The 21,714-nt window shown below is 41.5% G+C and overlaps 1 protein-coding gene across 6 annotated transcripts in view; it reads right to left on the minus strand.

Moving 5' to 3' along the window:
- RNF130 (ring finger protein 130) overlaps positions 1-21,714 on the minus strand; it is a 465,054-nt gene that overhangs the window by 88,587 nt on the left and 354,753 nt on the right. For all 6 annotated transcript variants that reach the window (XM_089670239.1, XM_089670240.1, XM_089670241.1 and 3 more), the window contains exon 6: positions 10,303-10,399. In XM_089670239.1, the coding sequence (XP_089526365.1) occupies positions 10,303-10,399 (97 nt within the window). The remainder of the gene's footprint in view (positions 1-10,302; positions 10,400-21,714) is intronic.

Here is a 21,714-nt window from a genome sequence, read left to right on the forward strand (position 1 = left end):
TAACTCCTTCTCCTCCACTCAGCATACATGTAGAAAATACATAGGCAAAACCAATAGTGCTTTGGGGAGGGGAAGCCTTGGGTAGGGGCTCGGTGACGTCAAGAAGCTCGCGGTCAGCTGACCTATTCCAGAGAGAGATCGTGGAGGGGAATACGAAGAGAGCTTCCCATTATTACATATTGTCAGCTGTACACAATTTATGAGAATATCATTAGGTGCAATGGAGCACCTGGATCATGTGAGTTGCTTATTTGTATTTTTACAAAATTAAGGTTTTTAAACGATAAAGCACTATTGGTTTGCCTATGTATTTTCTACATGTATGCTGAGTGGAGAAGGAGTTACCTGGAGGAGCTGAATTAACATGGAGGGAGGATTTCGGTAGATGTTATACCAGCACTATATGTCCACCTACAGGATGCAAGCTTTTTTTGACCAAGCTTAGTTGTGTGGTCAAAAATCTTAGGTGAGGGTACAGCTGGTGTTATTGGTGGTGCAGGTGCACGGTATATGAAAAAAGAAGATAAGGATTATTGAAGGAAAACATTTTTTTGGAAGGATTACGAACAAGGATTGACTATTATTTCAACAGGTTTTGGCATATCATTTATAGTATTTTTCACCAATTCAGTGTTATTAGGAAGAATATTTGAAGTCACATATTACTGTAGGGGAAAAAAAACGCAACACTGTTATTATGTAGTTGTTGTAAAGATGACAATTAATCTTAGCTTGAAACAACTTGTCCTATTACTGATATCCTAGGAAGAAGAGCTGTATAATTCCCTGCTTAAGCACCAAGCCTCAACAGGTCTCAGGCGTACTTCAAAAAACAGTGAAAGGCCTTTGCTGCTAGACCGGCACTAATGCTTGATTCCGCTAGTCCCAGCTGCTACACTCACCTATTGTTCCTAATCTTAAGCTTCATTAGTCAGATCAGCACTTACCGGACTATGCTGCTAATAAGAAAATGTGCAAGGTCAAATGAGGCATGCGTTATGCAGTGGTTAGCCTGAATGAAAAAGTTGCTAAAGGTAGTAGACATGTTTAATATGAACATGTCTCTCAGATTTTACCACAAAGGAGAATGTTCTTTTTCTGCTTTCTTACAACAAATTCTGACATTTTCTTTGTCTTTTTGGAGTATGCAAAAAAAGGCTCCATAATTTTATTTTTTTACACTTTTTTAAGCATTACTAAAGCTATTTTTTAAATTAAAATAACAAAAATGTTACACTTACCTGGTCTTTAAATGGTATTGTACACAGCAACCCCAAACCTCCTCTTCTGGGGTCCCTTGCCGACACTGTCCACTCCTCCTCTTTTGTGTCTGCCTCCCAAGCAAGGTCGCTATTATGGGGGCAGGTGCTGCAGGCTTGCTCACAAGCTGGGCTGTGTGTGTCTATAAACACACACAATGCAGCTCGGCCCTGCCCCCATTCCCCCCTCATTGGATCTGATTGACAGCAGCAGGAGCCAATGGCTCCCACTGCTGCCTCCATGTCCAGTGAAGGGAGAGAGAGCACTGCCACTGCTCTCGGGCACAATGCTGGATCAGGTTCAGGTAAGTATATGGGGGGGGGGGGGTGCTGGTGGTTCGTAACATTTGAAAGATTTTCTCATGCTGGCCACACACTAGTTAAAAAATAATTCAAATATGTTTTCAAATAACGAACATGTGGTCGTGAGAGCAAACAGTATTGCCATCATGTAATGAAAACATTTCAAACTATAAATCGATCAATGGACATAAATTAATCAGTTTTCCATTCGTTTTGTCACATATGTGCAGTAGGAACATTTTTTTTTTTTTTACGGGCAAAAAACACATTAACCTTTTAATTTATCGTCCATTCGGCAGAAGCTTTCCAAAAAGTCAAAACCAATTTTCTATTTGTGCCCAACTGGGCAAAAAAAAAATAATTAACTGTCCAAATTCATCTAATGTATGGGCACCATAACCTTAATGCACAGAATGCATTTAGGTTAAAAAATAATTTAGCCTTTAGAACCACTTTAACTTTCTCTGAAACTCTACCTTACTTTGCCTCCTGTATACAAAAAATTCTCATTGCCCGCTTTAAAGCTCAATTACTGGTAAATAAAAATGATCCCTTGCAGTGAGTTAATTGCTTGTTTTTGTCTAGAGGAACAATAAAAGAATATAAACGTATCTGATCCTCTGCTCAACCCCACAGCTATATCTGTCTCCGCCACTTCTGAAACCCAGCGCTCTAGCAGTCTAGACTACTGATGACAACAATTCCAGAGCAGGGTCCAGAGTCCTACTCTGGACATGAGGATGCCAAGAAACAGTCTACTTTCTGGATTGTGGGAGAGCACTGCCTGCCTGAAGAGCAGAGGATTAGACAAGTTAAAGGTTAAGTTCACCTTTTGTAAATAAATAAATAGATGCACATAATTTTGCAGGTTAAAAAAAATAAATACATGTTTTTCTTTTTTTACATGGCAGCCTATAAAGCAATGGACTCATGATCGTCAGATTATAGGTGCAATGCCATGCTCCTGAAGACACTCAGTACAGCTGTCTTCCCATACCTTCCATATGGGCAGACAGTTCCTAAAGTGTAGGAAGTGTAAATGAATTATAAGAGTGCTCACCAGCACCCTCACAGTTCATTGAGAACTACAATCCATCTGCCACGTCTGTACAAGATGAGCTATTAAAGTGGTTTTAAAGGGTAAAAGTTTTTTACCTTCATGCATTCTATGCAAGAAGGTAAAAAACCTTCTGTGAGCAGAAGCCCCCCCAATACTCATCTGAGCCCCATCCCAATCCAGCGATGTGCACGAGAGCCTCGACTCTCTGTCAATCACAGCCATTGAGCCCATGAGGAAGGGGGCGAGCCACGGCTTTGTGTGTGAATGGACAAGCAAAGCAGCAGCTCGGGAGCAAGCCTGCTTGGGTGCCCCCAAAGCAAGCTGTTTGCTGTGGGGGCACTTGGCAGGAAGGAGGGGCCAGGAGCGCTGACTGGGGACCATAGAAGGGGAGGATCAGGGCTGCGCTTGTCAAAACCATTAAACAGAGCAGGTAAGTATAACATATTTTTTTTTTTTTAACTTGCCTTCAAAATCACTGTAACTCTTGCAGAGTAAGTGCAGCCCCATGGCAAGGAATACCTTTTTATGTGACTGGAGTTGGGCTTTAAAGCTGAACTCTAGGCTAAGCAAATATTACACTGTTCAACAAATCTTTATTTTTTGCCAGTTTTGGAAACAAAAGGATCCATTTCTTAATGAATTTCACATTCTGAGTTCAAATATAACAATGAAATTTGTCAATTGGCTCTAGTTTTTCTGTAAACGGAAAGTTTTCTACTATAGGCGTAATGACTACATAATGCACAATAATTATATAGATAGATGTCTTTCCACAAATATAAAGCAAGTGATATTGACTACATAACAAAGCCTAAATGGCATAATATATTGCATAGGATTACCAAGAAAAATTATAGCCATAAGCTAAGTTGAATCATTTTAATACTTAGGATTCTCACTAGTTTTGTCTTCAGTTTGTGTCGGTTTTGCTTCTCTTGGCTTTTCTCTTGTATTCGAGGAAAGAGCTATCTCTTACAACTGTCCAGCAATAGTCAGCAAGCATTGATGGGCTCCATTTACCTTGATATCTTCTTTCCATAGCTGCAATGTCTTGATGGAAGCGCTCTCCGTGTTCATCACTCACTGCTCCACAGTTTGGTGGGAAAAAATCCAGATGCGAATGTAGAAAATGAATTTTTAGAGACATGTTGCAACCCAGATTTCTGTAAGTCTGGATGAGTTTTTCTACCACTTTCTTGTAGTCTGGTGTTTTATTGTTTCCAAGAAAATTTGATGTCACTGATACAAATGCTGTCCAGGCAGCCTTTTCCTTTCCACGCAACAGAGAAAGAAACTCATCATCATGAATAAGTTTACGAATCTGTGGCCCAACAAAGACTCCTTCATTTATTTTTGCAGCACTAAGTGCTGGAAATTTGCTAATCAGGTACTTGAAACCTGCTTTATTCTTGTCCATTGCCTTAACAAAGTTTTTCATTAATCCCAACTTGATGTGTAATGGAGGTAATAAGATCTTATTGCTGTCTACAAGTGCTGTATAGTTAACATTTTTTTCTCCAGGCTGCAATGACTGGCGTAATGGCCAGTCTCTTTTGGCATAGTGCATTTCTCTCGCACGACTGTCCCACTCACAGAGGAAGCAGCAGTACTTTGCTATCCTACTTGGACTTCAAGGTGGATATACTATCACCTTCAGGTCACCACAAATCGACCATTGATGTTCATCATAGTTGATGCACCTTAAAAGCTCTTTCAAGTTTTCATACGTTTCTTTCATTGAAACTGCGTAAGCAACTGGAACTGACGGCAGCTGATTGCCATTATGGAGCAAAACAGCTTTAAGACTCGCCTTTGAAGCATCAATGAACAGCCTCCACTCATCGGGATCATAGCATACGCCGATGGCTGAGATTAAACCATGAACATTGTTACATACAGCAATATCACCTTCCTGGACGAAGAATGGGATCAGATCTTTCTGACGATGACGGTAGAAAGACGTACGAACATCACTTGCTAGGAGATTCCACTGTTGTAGTCTTGACCCCAAAAGCTCTGCCTTGTTCTTTGGAAGATCCAGGTCTCTGATAAGATCGCTCAATTCCACTTGTGTAATGAGGTGTGGTTCAGTGGGTGTGGATGAAAGAAAGTCTGGGTCATGTGAGGTTGACGGTTGATGACTACACGCTTCAGGTTCTTCCTCACTTGACTCAACCACGAAGGATTCTGGTGCTTTAGGAATTGGTAGCCCCTCTCCATGAGGAACTGGACGTATTGCCGATGGAATATTTGGATAGTGCACAGATAACTTTTTCTTCTTATTTAGCCCTTTTGTTGGAGGCACCATACAAAAGTAACAATTACTAACATGATCTGTTGGCTCTCTCCAAATCATTGGCACAGCGAAAGGCATAGATGCCTTTTTTCCATTCAACCATTGCTCCAGTGCCGTCCCACAAGAATTGCAGCATATATGTGGTGCCCAGCTCTTGTCCTGGTCTCCTATCTTGCAGCCAAAATACAAGTTGTAGGCTTTCTTAATCATTCCTGTTATCCTCCTTTTTTGTGAGATAAAAGTTATTCCACCGCAGATATAGCAGAAATTATCTGCTTTATTCACACAAGTTCGAGGCATTACTGAGTAGCCTATATAAGCATAAAACGAAATGTAAAGACGCTGTCGAACTACAATCAGCTACAGATACTGCAGCTTTTATGCAGTGAAGTGATGCAATTAAAGGCTAATATTGCATCATCTCAGTATACATGCAATTTTCTATTGGTCACCAGTATCACCCCAAAATTATGTAAGATTAGCTAATTTTATGCCCAAAACTTTTTACCTGTTGAACAGTGTTATCTAAATAGAAGAGTAATTGTATTCTTCCTCGAATCTTTGTGTGCTTTGTGTATTTCTTCCTGATCTGTGCAGTAATCCAGTGTAAAACTGTGGGATTGATTAACTATAAAGGGAAGTGTGGGAATATAAAAAAACAAACATACGGTACATAAACACCTATATGGCTGCAGCATCAACCCGATGCTGCAGCTGTCTCCTGCCAGCTCTAAGCCTGAGAGCTAAATGATCACATAACTGCTAATTGTTCAGTTATCAGGTCTGCTCTGAGCACAGAGCAGTGACCGCACTGTTCTCTGCCCCTCCAAAGCTCAGTGGAGTGCCGGGCTGTGGAGGGGGAAGGAGCAGCTGGCTCAGCCTCTCAGAAGTGTGCAGAGAGGCTGATCCAGTTGCCAGTCAGGCATCAGAGTGGATCCCGACATTATTTTCAGAATACAGCCAGAGGCTGGACCGCTGAGGTTATGTCAACCAATAGTGGACTTTGGCCCGCTGTTGGCTGATTAGAAGTAGACAAACAACTTTGGCCATTCTTTTAAAGTGTATGTAAACCCAATCAATAAAATATCAAATATACAGTACGTTGACATGGTAATGTAATTTTATATGTAATATAAATTAAAATAATGAATGGTGATCCTGCCATGAAGTTCCTTTTGTTCAGGCACTTGTGATTCAAAGAACAGAGGTATACCGCTCAGGCAAACAATCCTGATCAATCCACAACAGGTGCAGGCTCTGGCTCACCACACACGATGCAATAGGAACAAGGGTCAGTCGCACACCAGAGGATAGATGAATATAGTGTATATTTATTGATCCATAGGACACACAAAACACCAGAACATGAATACAGGACCTGTTAACGCGTTTCACATGATCTCGTGCTTAATCATACATTCCTGTGACCCACATTAGAAGTATGAACAAACAAACTTTGTCCATTCTTTTAAAGTGTATGTAAACCCAATCAATAAAATATAAAATATACTTTGACATGGTAATGTAATTTTATATGGAATATAAATGAAAATAAAAATAATGAATGGTGATCCCGCCATGAAGTTCCTTTGTTCAGGCACTTGTCATGGCATGGTCCACTGTTGTCACCATCAGGAAAACCACCATGAAAAATGACACTGTGGAGAGCATACAGTGCTGGAATGCAACAAAGAATAAAGAAAACATGTAAACAGGACTCTAATTAAAAAAAAAAAGAGGAAAAATGAAAAGGTAATTATTTGATACAGAGTGCTTTAGCCAACTAAAGGTCTTTCAGATATGGTTTACAAGTAGTTTGTCTTTAGCTTCTAACATAACAGATATGTTTTCAGACAGTTTTCTTCTGGAGTTTGAAAATTATACCCTTTATCATTTACTTCTCCGGTAGAATTAAAATTGCAAAAGGCAATATAAAAACTTAAAGCGTAACACCAGATTTATATATAAAAAATATGGTTGTCTTTGGTAACACCTTCTGAAATCTTTATGGTATTCATTCTTCTATTATGTCGACAGTCTGTATCTAACCAATATTCACTTCTGCCTCACTGGATAAATGACATACGGCTGTGCAATAGTAAGTGCAGCACAGTCACTTTGTCAGTTCCTGGTTTGAGCTGAGTCGTTTAGACACCTCTCTGTAGTCCTCGTGTCTACAAAAAAAGTGATGGCAGAAGTTACCCATGTTCATTCTAGGTGGGTCTAAATGCCTTGTAATTACCAGAGATCCCGCCCAGTAATGAACACCTCCCAAGCCCTGTTTATCACCACCCACAGGAGCTCCCAGAACCACCCTGAAACTACACAAGTCCCACAAAATCATGGGACATGTAGTTTCAGGAAGTTAAGTAGCCAGCAAACTGGAACTTTCTTCAGGCGCCCTGGACTTGCAAACAGCACTGGAGAGAAGCTATGATGCTGCAGGTACTTTAAATGGCTGTATACAACACTAAAGGTAAAAACGAACAGAATTAACAGTGAGGGTGTGGTGGCAGTACTGATATGCAGCATAAATTGCGAGGGTGGTAAATCTTGTAGTTAAGCTTTAATTCTGTATACAAAATGTTCTAGATGTCCTGCAATGTTCTAAAATACTGTATGCAGAGATGTAGGAATAATCTTACAAATAATTTTATAGTGAATTGATTTTGACCTTGAAAGAAGTGGCCTATGGAAAATGGTATGAAAGTTGAACTCTAGGAACCATGTCTTCAAAGTGATCCAGCTACTTTACAAATAAAATTCCAGCAAGCTTTACCCTTAGAAGGTAAAAACAAGGTGCCTTCAATGCTGAACATCACCCTGATGTTAGGACCTCCCAACATCCACTGGGAAACTGAAACTTCTGGGAGTGTTGGTCTCCTGGATCTCCCATAGCTATCACTGGTTCTTCCTGCTGACCTCAACGTATTACATGATGCAGTAGTGTTATGGAGGTTAGCAGGGGAATACAATGACAGCTACAGAGGAACCAGGAGTTTGACACTTTTGGATGTGTGCAAAGTTGAACCAAGGTACGTGACTCATAATAATGGCTAAACAATTACTAATGCTTTGGCAAGAAAAAGTTAACCTACAGAGAACACCTGCCAATTATGCTATGCAGAAAAGCAAAAAGGGGGGGCTTTCTGTAGTCCAGGAGAAGAAAACTGGGCAGAGCTCACAACACTGCTTGTAATTTCAGACCAGAAGAATCAACCTTTTCAGCTCAAACTGGAAGTTAGGGGTTCAATTGATTTCTGGCAAATCAAGAGGTATTTTCCTATATTCGCAAGAGACAAAAACATGGGAAAATGTGCAGGTATTTCAGAGATTTACTACATATACTGTATTTTTATTCTGTCCAGATATACAGTTGTGTCCAAAATTATTCAACCCCCAATGCTGTAAAGGGGTTTAGGGACTATAGTGTACATTTGGAATTGTATTCAGAATCAAATCCTACAAGGACGTTGTAACTACCCAAATGCAACTAAAATGACATCAATTGTTTATGTAATACAGTAGTAAATGGTTCTTATGTGGTTTCTTCATTGCCACAATTATTCAACCCCTTAAAGACTACCACTCTGAAGAACAGAGGTTCATACAGGTGCTTTCCATCAGGTATTGAAAACACCTGTGGATGTCACCGAGCAGCAATCAAGCATAATAAGCACCAATTAGGCAGCTTTAAAATGACTGTGATACTCAGCTCCTTCTAGACATTTACTGGTGTGGTTACAAACATGGTGAAGGCAAGAGAATGGTCCAGGAAGACAAGAGAAGAGGTGATTTCTCTTCACAGGAAGGGCAATGGCTATAAGAAGATTGCAAAGATGTTAAACATACCAAGAGACACCTTAGGAAGCATCATTCGCAAATTCAAGGCAAAGGGCACTGTTGAAACGCTACCTGGTCGTGGCAGAAAGAAGATGCTGACTTCGACTGCTGTGCGCTACCTGAAGCGTAGAGTGGAGAGAAGTCCCCGTGTGACTGCTGAGGAACTGAGAAAAGATTTGTCAGATGTGGGTACAGAAGTTTCAGCCCAGACAATAAGACGCACACTGCGTAATGAAGGCCTCCGTGCCAGAACTCCCAGGCGTACCCCCTTGCTGTCTCCAAAGAATAAGAAGAGTCGACTGCAGTATGCCAAAAGCCATGTGGACAAACCACAAAAGTTGTGGGATAGTGTTCTGTGGACTGATGAAACAAAATTAGAACTGTTTGGGCCCATGGATCAACGCTATGTTTGGAGGAGGAAGAACAAGGCCTATGATGAAAAGAACACCTTGCCTACTGTGAAGCATGGTGGAGGGTCAATCATGCTTTGGGGCTGTTTTGCTTCTGCAGGTACAGGGAAGCTTCAGCGTGTGCAAGGTACCATGAATTCTCTTCAGTACCAGGAGATATTGGATGGAAACGTGATGCAGTCCGTCACACACCTGAGGCTTGGGAGACGTTGGACCTTTCAACAGGACAATGATCCCAAGCATACCTCCAAGTCCACTAGAGCATGGTTGCAGAGGAAAGGCTGGAACATTTTGGAGTGGCCATCGCAGTCACCAGACTTAAATCCGATTGAGAACCTCTGGTGGGACTTAAAGAAAGCAGTTGCAGTGCGCAAGCCTAAGAATGTGACTGAACTGGAGGCCTTTGCCCATGAAGAATGGGCGAAGATACCCGTAGATCGCTGCAAGACACTTGTGTCAAGCTATGCTTCACGTTTAAAAGCTGTTATAACTGTAAAAGGATGCTGTACTAAGTACTAAGATTGAATGTCACTTGGGGGTTGAATAAAACTGATAATGCTGTGAGCACAGAAAAGACATTTGTGGTTATTTCATTATAACTGTTATGTTATATTTGTCTGACCTACAAGTGCCTCTTTAATGTAAATGTAAGCAAGATGACTGAATGATCAAAAGCAATGTCAAACTGGCCAAAACACTCAATTTCAGTGGGGGTTGAATAATTTTGGACACAACTGTACAATTAACACCAAACCCCAGATAAATATAAATTGCTTCACAAATCAATGTATTTTTAAATGAAACCGCCATCAGCATACAGTAGTCCCCTCTATAGTATGACTTTGAAGGAGGGTAAGAACTAAGACACAATCAGATTCTGCTGAAGTGCCTCTGTGCAGATAGGGAGGGAGAGCAGAATGAGGAATGCATTGGTGTGCTGCTGCAGATTCATTGTCCAGTCATGAGCCTGTGGGTGTATTCTTGATTAAACTATGCTGCCTATGCAGAGCTCAAGAATCTGTCTGTACTGTGTGGTAGAGATGCTTGGATCACAAGACTGGCTGATGGGAACTACAATATTTATTTTATAAAAGAACAATATATACGCTTAAAACACAGACCATTACTTACCACTATTCCTAGAGCCTTTAAAATATTTAACTTGCACATTGGGCAGGTGCAGTGCTCGCTGAGCCATGGATCCACACACACCTTATGGAAAACATGCCTGCAAGAGAACATACAATTAGATGAAATATAATCCTCACTACTCTTTTTGTTCTCAGGTCAAGGGTATGCAGCTCAAAAAAGGTTGAGATCTAATTCATTAACACTAAAGCACATGCGTCAAACACAAGGCCCATAGGCCGACTCTGGCCCGCTAGGCCATTTCATTTGGCCCTTGCACCTTTCCTGCAGCTGCAGCTCCCCCTCACCTTGTCTCTGCAGTCAGCAGCAGAGAGGAGGACAGAACTCCTTTGCCAGGTCAGCTGCAAAGAGGCTTGTCTCTGGCCCCACCCTCTCCCCCGTCTCAGCAGTCAGAAATCCTCATACAGATCCTGCACCATTCTGTGCAGCCACAGCACCCCCTTGTCTTTACCTCCCCTGGTCTCAGCATCCAGTAGAATGACTCCAGCAGCTGACAGCAGCCTTTTCTGGTCCTTCTCCAGACCATGCACTTTCTGCTTCCCAGCTCCGTCACCAAATTCTTCCCAGCAACAGCACAAAGTAAGGGGTGGACTGTAATGTAAGGGAGGGTGTGGGACTCTTGACTTCTGAAGGTGGGGGGGTTATTTACATCTGATGTAAGGGAAAGGTGCATCTAGTCTTACAGATATAACCAGCCCTTTGAGGGCAACCATAATGCTGATGCGATCCGCAATGAAATCGAGTTTGACACCCCTGTACTACAGCTTCCAAAGATCTATCATGAAGAAAATAATGCACATATTTTCTTGTTTTCGCCTATAAAAGGATAGTAAATGTAAGCTGACAGGGAGAGAAAGAGAACCATTGAAATATATTACAACCTTACATAAGATGTAACAAACCATTCCAGTTAGGAATGTTTAATTAGCTTGTTAAATATTTAGTGAGGAACTTGGCAATTCATCAGAAGATAAACCAAATATTGGGTATAGTTCAGTAATAAGTGCAGTCAACCTGCATAGTGCAGCAGCCAGGAGATGAAAACTAGATATTGCACAAGGGTGTTCAATTTGTGTACAATTCATTAGGCAGGAGATGAGGACCAGATATCAAGCATGGGTGGGTAACAGCGTACAAAGTGTGAAAAATTGAGCAGGCTGGAGATTTATACCATCTAGCAAACATAAAATGAGTTGGCAGGGCAGATAACTCAGATATGTTGACAAATTAGATTAAAAGATTTAAACTAGATAGGTTACATGACTTTAGTTATAATACAATTTAGCAGGCTGATAACAGATCAGATACAAAAATAAAGGTTGGTCGCTGCAGAGAAGAGAGTGCTTACAATTCATCAGGTAGATGACAAACTAAATCTCAAGCAAGGGTCATTGACCAGAGGACTTATAATTTTTGTATGTATAAAATAGTATCCCCACCTCCCCTTTCCCCAAAAAAGTTCAGAGGTGAGGTCAACTGTGGTGGGAAATGGCATTAAAGAAACATCTGATGGCATGTTTAGTGGTCTAGCTACCCAACCTGCTCCTTGAATTCACAGTTGTATTATCTCCAGCAGATGGCCAATCTATGCATTCATTTCATGGCTCTTTTTACTTCTCTAGCAACCCAATAATCTAACAATCTCCATAAAGATTGCATTCCACAGGTTGATGACCTCCACATTACACCAACTAAAGCACAGATTTCTAACTCCATTCTATAAATCGCATTATCCAACATATTTACAATCACTGACATCAGCGCTCTTCCCTGAAGGGACTGATAATGTAATGGCTCCACCATAGTCATACATACACATAAACTATCGGAAACCAGAAGAAACCCACAGAAAGAGGAGACAAACAAATTCTGCACAAATAGCATGTTTGGTCTAAACTGAACCCAGAACCTCAGCTACAACAAGGAGTTCAGCTTTAACTACTGACTTGTCACATGGAAAATTACTCAGATCAATAATTCTTTTACACTGTTGCTAATTATTACACTTCGGGTCCCAACAAGAAATTGGCAGCCTTGGAGCTTGCACCTTTACAAACAAGTAAAACAGCACCAACCCCATATTTGATCTTTCCGGGTCCCCTAGTCTGAGAATGAAAGAGTTAAGAAACATAAGCCCTTATGATCTTAACTTTCTTGACACCTGAAAAACACACAAACCTGAATGAAGTGTTTATTTTGCACATGACAATGACTATCATAGCGGAGCTGTCAGAAATGCTCCGTAAAAATACCCATCTGTCACAACATATATATGGCACAAATGGCAGCAGAAAGATCTATTAAAAAATACCCTCTGTTTTAAAAGACCAACAGATCTGACGGGATCTGACCTTTCAGGGATGCTGTGAAACCTATACAGACATTGACGGATTTTGATTAACTGAAAAAACATAGCAGAAAAATTTTACCCTTAACATTCAATTATATTTTAATTTTATTTTCTAAAAATGAAATCTTGCAATGGACCACTCTTTTGCTTGTATTACAGATGAATTTTAGGGATTTACAAAAAAGGAAAAAAAAAGAAAAAAAAACAGCACTGGGGATGTTACTTGTCCTGTGTGCTGGTGGCTGCTTTGTTCACATTTAGGGACATCTATCTCTCTACCCCTCGCCTCACTCCTTCAGTCTCCGCCAGAATCACTAGCCTTCTGAACGACATATCAGACTGGATGTCACTCCACTTCCTCAAATTAAACCTTGCCAAAACCGAGCTCCTAGTTTTCCCCCCAGCCCGCGCCCCCCCCCCCCCGACCTCTCCATCACGACCAACGACGACACCATCAGACCCACCCCCCAAGCCAGAGTATTAGGTGTCATTCTAGACTTCAATCTGTCTTTCCAGCCCCAGATCCAATCGCTGACAAATTCATGCAGACTCCACCTCCACAACATCTCCAAAATACGCACGTTCCTAACTCCAGAAACTACAAAGCAACTCATTCACTCCCTTATCATTTCTCCCGACTTGACTACTGTAACTCCCTCCTCGCCGGCCTACCCAAACACAGGCTATCCCCGCTTCAGTCTATCCTGAATTCTGCAGCCAGACTCATCCACCTTACCAACCGCTTCGTATCTGCCACCCCCCCCTCTGCCAATCCCTCCACTGGCTTCCGATTGCCCAACGCATAAAATTCAAAATATTAACATGGACGTACAAAGTTGTTCATAACACTGCCCCAAACTACATCACCGACCTGATATCCATCTGCCACCCAAAACGCACTCTCCGCTCCTCACAAGACCTCCTACTCTCCAGTTCCCTGGTCTCATCCTCCCATGCCCGTCTCCAGGACTTCTCCAGGGCTTCCCCCATCCTCTGGAACTCACTACCCCAATCCATCAGACTGTCACCTTCCCTCCTTACCTTTAGGCACACCCTGAAAACCCAGCTCTTCAGAGAGCCTACCCCGCCCACACCTAATTGCTGATCTCCTCCGCTCTTCCCACCACTCCATCCCCCACAGCTATTTCCTCCTGTACCACTCTCCCCTCCCTCCTAGATTGTAAGCTCCAAGGAGCAGGGCCCTCAAACCCCTCGTGTATTGTATTGTATTGTTACTGTACTGTCTCGTGTACTGTCTACCATTATAATGTACAGCGCTGAGCAAACCGTTGGCGCTATATAAATAGTGTATAATAATAATGTTACATGTTACAACCATTTTTAGGGTGTAACATGCCCCTATGCAGCAACCTCCCACTGCCAGTGTTCCCTGCTTTGTGGCAGAGGGCAAGGGATCTTCTCCTTGCACCCACTGCCACAATTTGTTGGCTCCACCCACATGGATGCATCATTCATTTACAGTTTCCTGTGAATAAATTTGCCTACAAGTACCATCAGCCAATGCGGCTGATGGCTTGTAGTTCTCAATGGTCTGCAAGGGCCCTGAAAAGCCCCCTCGTAGCACATTGATTCTTCCTGCCATTCAGTAACGGGAGGTACAGGCAGAGAGCTTACTAAGAGTTTGCAAGAACCAGGCATTGCACCTGCAATCTGCTGTGTGCAATGCTTTAAAGGCTCAATGTAAAAAAATATGAGTGGCCGCACTTGTGACAGGCACTTGTCAAGTGCCCACTATGTCTGCCTTGTTTGCCATTCTGCTACATTCATAGAAGCCATGCTGTCAGTTTTTGAAATGAAAAGAGCTCTATGAATGGAGGAGGCAGTGCTTTCATTCATTTTTGGCACTGTGCCGATACTCAGTGAGTCACTAGAGGCCGTTCTGCTGACAGCTTCAAGATTAACAACAGCAATGGCAACAGGAATGACACAGAATATGCTGAGGAAGGACAAATTTGGGAGAGAAAAGAAAAGCAGGAGAGGTGACAGAAACAATTCTGCTACCAGGGAGATGCAAAAAAAACCATCAGCCAACAGTGTGCTTCAGCAAACTGTCAGCTGAAAACGGGTCACAGGAGTGCATAACTGTGATCCACAGAAGTACAGCAAAAAAGCTTTGGCTGTACTTCTCCTTTAAATATAAAAATATATGCCAAGGAAAAGCATAACAATAATAACCTAATAACCACATAGAAATTGTAGTAAGAACAATAGGATGTTCTATTTCTCCTATTGTACATGCCTGCCTGTGCTGCTGGGCCAAGGTCATGGGAACATTCTCTGTTCATTACAAGGACCTGGTTTCATCAAGCTCGAAACCAGCTTTTAAAGCCTTAAAAAAACATTAGCTTGGAAATGAGCCTGACAAACTGCTCCAAACTATTTATTTTCTTCTGCTTCAAGCAGCCAGACTTGCTTCTAGTGATGAAATCTGAAAGCCGAATTTCTGTGATGATGCAGCTTGGCCCAATGTAAAAGCTCTGTTTTTCTTGAAAAAATTATAAAAACTTAATCTGGCATGTGGCATGACTGAGTAATTGTCATTCAAAGTGTGAGCACTGAAATCTGAAAATTGACCTGGGCAGAAGGGGTGAAAGTGTTCAGTACTGAAGTGGTTAAATAAGCTGCTCTGGCTGTAGTGGGGGACATACTGGTAGTTCTTCCTGCCTATTCAAGGTTTAACAAATGTGACATAAAATACACAGTTCTTTGGATGGGATGCTGATCTACTGAGAAAATTGGGGGGGAGGGATGGTAGGGGGGAGCTTAAAAGTGATCCGCAGTGGATAGCTTTAAGACGTGGTGCGGAAGTGATATGTTCATATGCTTTTCTTACCCCCTTCAATGGATTGGGGATGTGCAGCAATCACCTTGAAAACATGGATAATGCACATGGTTGTGGCACAATGATGCAGCATTGCCAGGCAATGAGGACTCATATCTCCTCTCGCCACCTGTTTTAACCCTTAAAGTGTTACCAAAATCTGTCTGTCGGTATATGCAGTACAGCCTGCTTGTTATACTCACTGTGGAACCTAAGTGGTTAATTCCCCACACTGTGTAAAAAGGATGTTTGATCCTCTTCTCTGATCCTCCCCTTTTTCCATTGTCCCCTAAATATCTCCTGATAGAACAGAGGTTTGGAGTCAGTTTGCACATGCTCAGTTCGGTGTGTATTGCTAGAAAGGTTTTTTTTTTCCTTGGGTGAATACATGTGATCAGCACTGTCCAGACAGAGGTCAGGGGTCCTACATCCTTCTAGAGAAGAATGAAAACTCCTCCTACAAGCTTTAACCAGTGCTCTGCTGGACACTGATAGAAGTCACAAGACTGCTCTAACTGCTGATGAGAAAAGGTATTTAGCAATTTATATTTACTAAAATAATTGCACTTCCATGTTCTGTGTACAGTGGGAGACACGATATAGTGAATGCAGGGTTCTGTGTTTAGTAACACTTTAAGGCCTCATGCATACAGGGCGCTTTTGCAGCCACTTTTAGGGACGTTAGGCTTTTTTTTTTTCTGCTTCCAAACGGCCCTCCATGTAATCCTATGTGTCCATGCACACATAGGCTCTTAGAAACTTTTAGTAACAGTAGCGTTTACCAGCATAGAAAAAAAAACCCAGAGCCAGTGTGTCCAGGAGCAGCAGCGTTTTGGCAGAAAAACACTTGACGTATGCAAACGCGTGTTAATGCTGGGTGCGTTTAGCACTTGAGCATTAATTTATTTCAGTAGCCAGAAGAAATGATCATTCTGGCCAATGAAATGAATTAACGCTCAAGCGTGTTAAACACTTTCACAGGCGTCAGGCATTTTTTCTGCCAAAACGCTGCTGCCAAGAGGAGGAGTGTTTTTAAAATGTCCTGTGTGCATGAGGCCTAAATGCCTGCGGGGTAGTTGCAGCATGGCCAGATTCACTTGAATGGGTTATGTTTAGTAGGTGGTACTGTCCACTGAAAGCGACAGAGGAGATCATTTTGGCATCATGGCAGCCGCAGCATGTGTATACAACTGCCTTTGCAGCTTAGGGGCCGTGATAAAAAAAAAGCAGCTCAACTGCCTTTTCTTTCCTCCTCCTTCCCAAATGTAAACTAAGACATATACTTCTGGTTGGGGAGCAGTAAAAATGGGTAACTGTGAATAATTGGACCGTGTTTTTTTTTTTGCCATACCCAACTGCCCCCGTAACTTGCAAAGGCCGCTTGTGATATAGGTGAAGTTTACACATGCAGAAAACCTTGATGCCCCCTTAAAAGTTTTCCATGGTAGATGGCTTTGCAGAGCCTTTCGACATGCAGTGAGCAGTAGATATGTCACCTCCTCACTGCCTGTTTAAACTCAGTAAATGCTGCACCATTGTGCCACAACCACGTGCATTACCCATGTTTTCAAGGTGATTGCTGCACATCCCCACTCAGTTGAAGGGGGTAAGCAAAGCATATCAACATATCGCTTCCGCACCACCTCTCAAAAGCTATAAACTACGGAACATTTTTAAGCTCCCCACGCCTCTCTCTGTAAATCAGCATCCCATCCAAAGAACTGTGTATTTTATGTCACAATTGTTAGGCCTTGAATAAGCAGGAAGAACTACCAGTATGTTCCCCACTAAAGCCAGAGAAGCTTATGTAACTACTTCAGTACTTGACACTTTCACCCCCTTCCTGCCCAGGCCAATTTTCACACTTTGAATGACAACTACTCATTCATGCAACACTGTACCCAAATTAAGGTTTTATCATTTGTTTCAAGACAGACAGAACTTTAATTTGGTGGTATTTGATCACCATTGAATTTTTAATTTTTTTTATTTTATAAACAAAAAAATACCAACAATTTGAGAAAAAAAACCCAAATTTTTCTTAGTTTCTGTTATAAGTTGTTGCAGATAATATTTCTTCATAAATAGATAGAAATATATTCCAAAATATATTCCGCTACATTTCTTTGACAAAAATAACCCAAACCAGTATATATTATTTAGTCTGTGTGAAAGTTATAGAGTATACAAATTATATTATATTGTTTTGGTCAAGGGAACAAAAGTAATTGGACAATTGACTCAAAAGCTGTTTCAGGGCCAAGTGTGGACTACTCATTCGTTATTTCTTCATCAATTAAGCAGGTAAAAGATCTGGAGTTGATTCTAAGTGTGGTATTTGAATTTGGAATCTATTGCTGTGAACCTACATCATGCATTCAAAGGAGCTGTCCATGCAAGTGAAACAGGCCATTGTAAGGCTTCAAAAAAGAAACAAATCCATCATATAGATAGCAGAAACATTAGGAGTAGCCAAATCAACTGTTTGGTACATTCTGAGGAAAGAACAACGCATTGGTGAGCTCAGCAACGTAAAAAGGCATGGACAACATCCATGGAAGACAACAGTGGTGGATGATTGCAGGATCCTCTCTATGGAAAAGGAAAAACCCATTCACAACATCCAGGCAAGTGAAGGACACTCTCCAGGAGGTGGGCGTATCATTGTCAAAGTCTACAATCAAGAGAAGACTTCACAAGAACAAATACAGAGAGTTCACCACAAGGTGCAAACCACTTATAAGCCTGAAGAATAGAAGAGCCAGATTAGACTGCCAAAAAACATCTAAAGAAGCCAGACCAGTTCTGGAAAAGTATTCTTTGGACGGATGAAACTAAGATTAATCTGTACCAGAATGATGGGAAGAAAAAAGTGTGGAGAAGGCTTGGAACAGCTCATGATCCAAAGCACACAACATCATCTGTAAAACATGGTGGAGGCAGTGTGGTGGCATGGGCATGCATGGCTTCCAGTGGCACTGGCTCATTGGTGTTTTATGTTGATGTGACAGAAGGAGTCGGATGAATTCTGCAGTGTTTAGAGATATACTGTCAGCCCAGATTCAGCCAAATGCAGCAAAGTTGATTGGACAGTGCTTCACAGTACACATGGACAATGATCCAAAACATACTGCAAAAGCAACCCAGAAGCTTTTGAAGGAAAATAAGTGGAATATTCTGAAATGGCCAAGAAATCACCTGATCTCAACCCAATTGAGCATGCATTTCACGTGCTGAAGGCAGAACTAAAGGCAGAAAGACCCACAAAGAACAACTGAAGACAGCTGCAGTCAGAGCCTGGCAAAGCATCGGAAAGGAGGAAACCCAGTCTTTGGTAATGTCCATGGGTTCCAGACTTCAGGCAGTCATTGCCAGTAAAGGATTCTCAACAAAATATTAAAAATTTACATTTTATTTATGATTATATTTAATTGTCCAATTACTTTTGGTCCCTTGAAAAAGGAGGGGTGGCTACTCTTAAGAGCTGTAATTTCTAAACCCTTCCTCCAATTTGGATGTACATACCCTCAAATTAAACCTGAGAGTTTGCACTTTTAGCTCATATCCATTATATAACTATAGCTTGAATATGTTTTGGTAAATACCTGTACCTGAAAAAAAAAAAAAAAATTGTGCCTGTGTCCAAATATATATGGACCTAACTGTATATATAGAATTATTTATGTTTTTGGAAAATGCGGAAAGAAAATTGAAATAAATTTTTTTTACACAAAGTTGTCAATTTAATAAGATATTTATCAAGCATCATGGGCATGCTTAGAATTACACCCCAAAACATATTCTGTACCTCCTCTTGAGTATGGCGATACCATATGTGAGACTTTTACTGTCTGGACTGGGCATCGTATCTTGAGTATCACACAAAATTGCACTGTAATGGTCACCTCTGCACAAATGGTCAGGGAATGTAGCTTAAGGTAGTGTCACCTATAGCAGTCCCAGTTTGTATAAGTTAAGCAAGCCTAGCCTATTGGTACATAACTGCTCCCCGGAATGCTATGTCCACTAGTCTACTGTAGTGTCTTGCAGGAATGTAGTCAGAGGGATGTGCAGATGGGTCAGCTCAGGCGGCAGGCACAGACATGGTCAGAAACAGGCAAAGGTGCTGCAGTGATTAGAGACACTAACTGACAGCACTGGTCTGATGATATAGTGCTGCTGTGGTGATGATCAGAGATAATGGCTGGCAGCACTTGTATATGTTATCAGAGCAGCCAGCCATTCTACTTGATCACTATGGTGACATTGTACTTGTCTTGATGACCATATGAAAAAGGAAAAAACCACACACACACACTTTGAAATTTTCCACATTTTGTCATGTTACAACCGAAAACGTAAATGTATTTTATTGGGATTTTACATGCTAGACCAACACAAAGTGGCACATAATTGTAAAGTGGAAGGAAAACGATAGATGGTTTTCAAAATGTTTACAAATAAACATCTGAAAAGTGTGGCGTGCATTTGTATTCAGCCCTCTTTAGTCCTCATGCACACTGGATGTTTTTACAGCTGCTGTTTTTGTCTTTTGGCCTTTTTTTCTATAGCCAGTAAACTCCCTAGCATACTATCCTACGTGTCCATGCACACATAGACTGTAATCAAAGTTTTTTGGTAGGGGCATTTTTTGGCTGCAAAAACCACCCAGAACTAGTGGGTTTCTAGAGGAGTTGTTTAGCTGTAAAAACGCTCTAACACTGAAAAACGTGGCAAACTGGCATTTGACGTTTTTTTAGCTAAAAAAAAGCTAAAAAAAGCAAATGCGCAAACGCGGCTAAACGCTAATGCAAAACAACGCTGAAAAACTCACTTTTTTAACGTGACTTTACAGGCATACCTAATTAGTAAATAGAGTCCACCTGTGTATAATTTAATCTCAGTATAAATACAGCTGTTCTGTGAACCCCTTGTCATATTACAATTGAAAATGTAAATGTATTTTATTGGGATTTTATGTGATAGACCAACACAAAGTGACATATAATTGTGAAGTGGAAGAAAAATGATAGTTTTCAAAAAAAATTTTCTACAAATAAATATCTGAAAATTGTGGCGCACATTTGTAGTCAGCCCCAAAATACTTTGTAGAACCACCTTTCACTGCAATTACAGCTGCAAGTCTTGTTGGGTATGTCTCTACCACCTTTGCACATCTAGAGAGTGACATTTTTGCCCATTCTTCTTTGCAAAATAGCTCAAGTTCTATCAGATTGGATGGAGCACATCTGTGAACAGCAATTTTCAAGTCTTGCCAGATTCTCAACTGGATTTAGGTCTGGACTTTGACTGGTCCATTCTAACACATGAATATGCTTTGACCTAAACCATGTGATTGTAGCTCTGGCTGTGTGTTTAGGGTCGTCCTGCTGGAAGCTGAACCTTTGCCCCAGTCTCAAGTCTTTTGCAGACTCTGATCTGCTGCCCTGTTCTTGCTGAAGAAAAGCATCCCCGCGACATGATGCTGCCACCACCATGTTTCACTGTGGGGATGGTGTGTTCAGGATGATGTGCAGTGTTAGTTGTCCGCCACATGTAGAGTTTCGCTGATTGTGGCACATGGCTTCTCGCAAACTGCAAACGGGACTTCTTATGGCTTTATTTCAACAATGGCTTTCTTCTTGCCACTCTTCCATAAAGGCCATTTGTGGAGTGCATCGCTTCCCACCACTGGCCCCTGAACCAAATGGGTGTTCCCCTGTATCTGCCCACCGCTGGCCCCTGAACCAATAGTTGTCCTGTGGACAGATTCTCCCACCTGAGCTGTGGATCTCTGCAGCTCCTCCAGAGTTACCATGTTCCTCTTGGCTGCTTCTCTGATTAATGCTCTCCTTGCCCAGCCTGTCAGTTTAGGTGGGCAGCCATGTCTTGGTAGATTTGCAGTTGTGCCATACTCTATTTTCGGATGATGGATTGAACAGTGCTCCATGAGATGTTCAAAGCTTTGGATATATTTTAATAACCTAACCCCGCTTTAAAATTCTTCACAACTTTATCCCTGACCTGTCTAGTGTGTTCCTAGGCCTTCATGATGCTGTTTCTTCACTGATGTCCTCTGAGGGCTTCACAGAACAGCTGTATTTACACTGAGATTAAATTACACACAGGTGGACTATTTACCAATTAGGTGACTTCTGAAGGCAATTGGTTCCACTAGATTTTAGTTAAGGGTATCAGAGTA

Source organism: Staurois parvus, unplaced genomic scaffold (assembly GCF_062004578.1).
Source record: "Staurois parvus isolate SC_StPar_1 unplaced genomic scaffold, SC_StPar_1.0 ptg000088l, whole genome shotgun sequence".
Classification (NCBI taxonomy): domain Eukaryota; kingdom Metazoa; phylum Chordata; class Amphibia; order Anura; family Ranidae; genus Staurois; species Staurois parvus.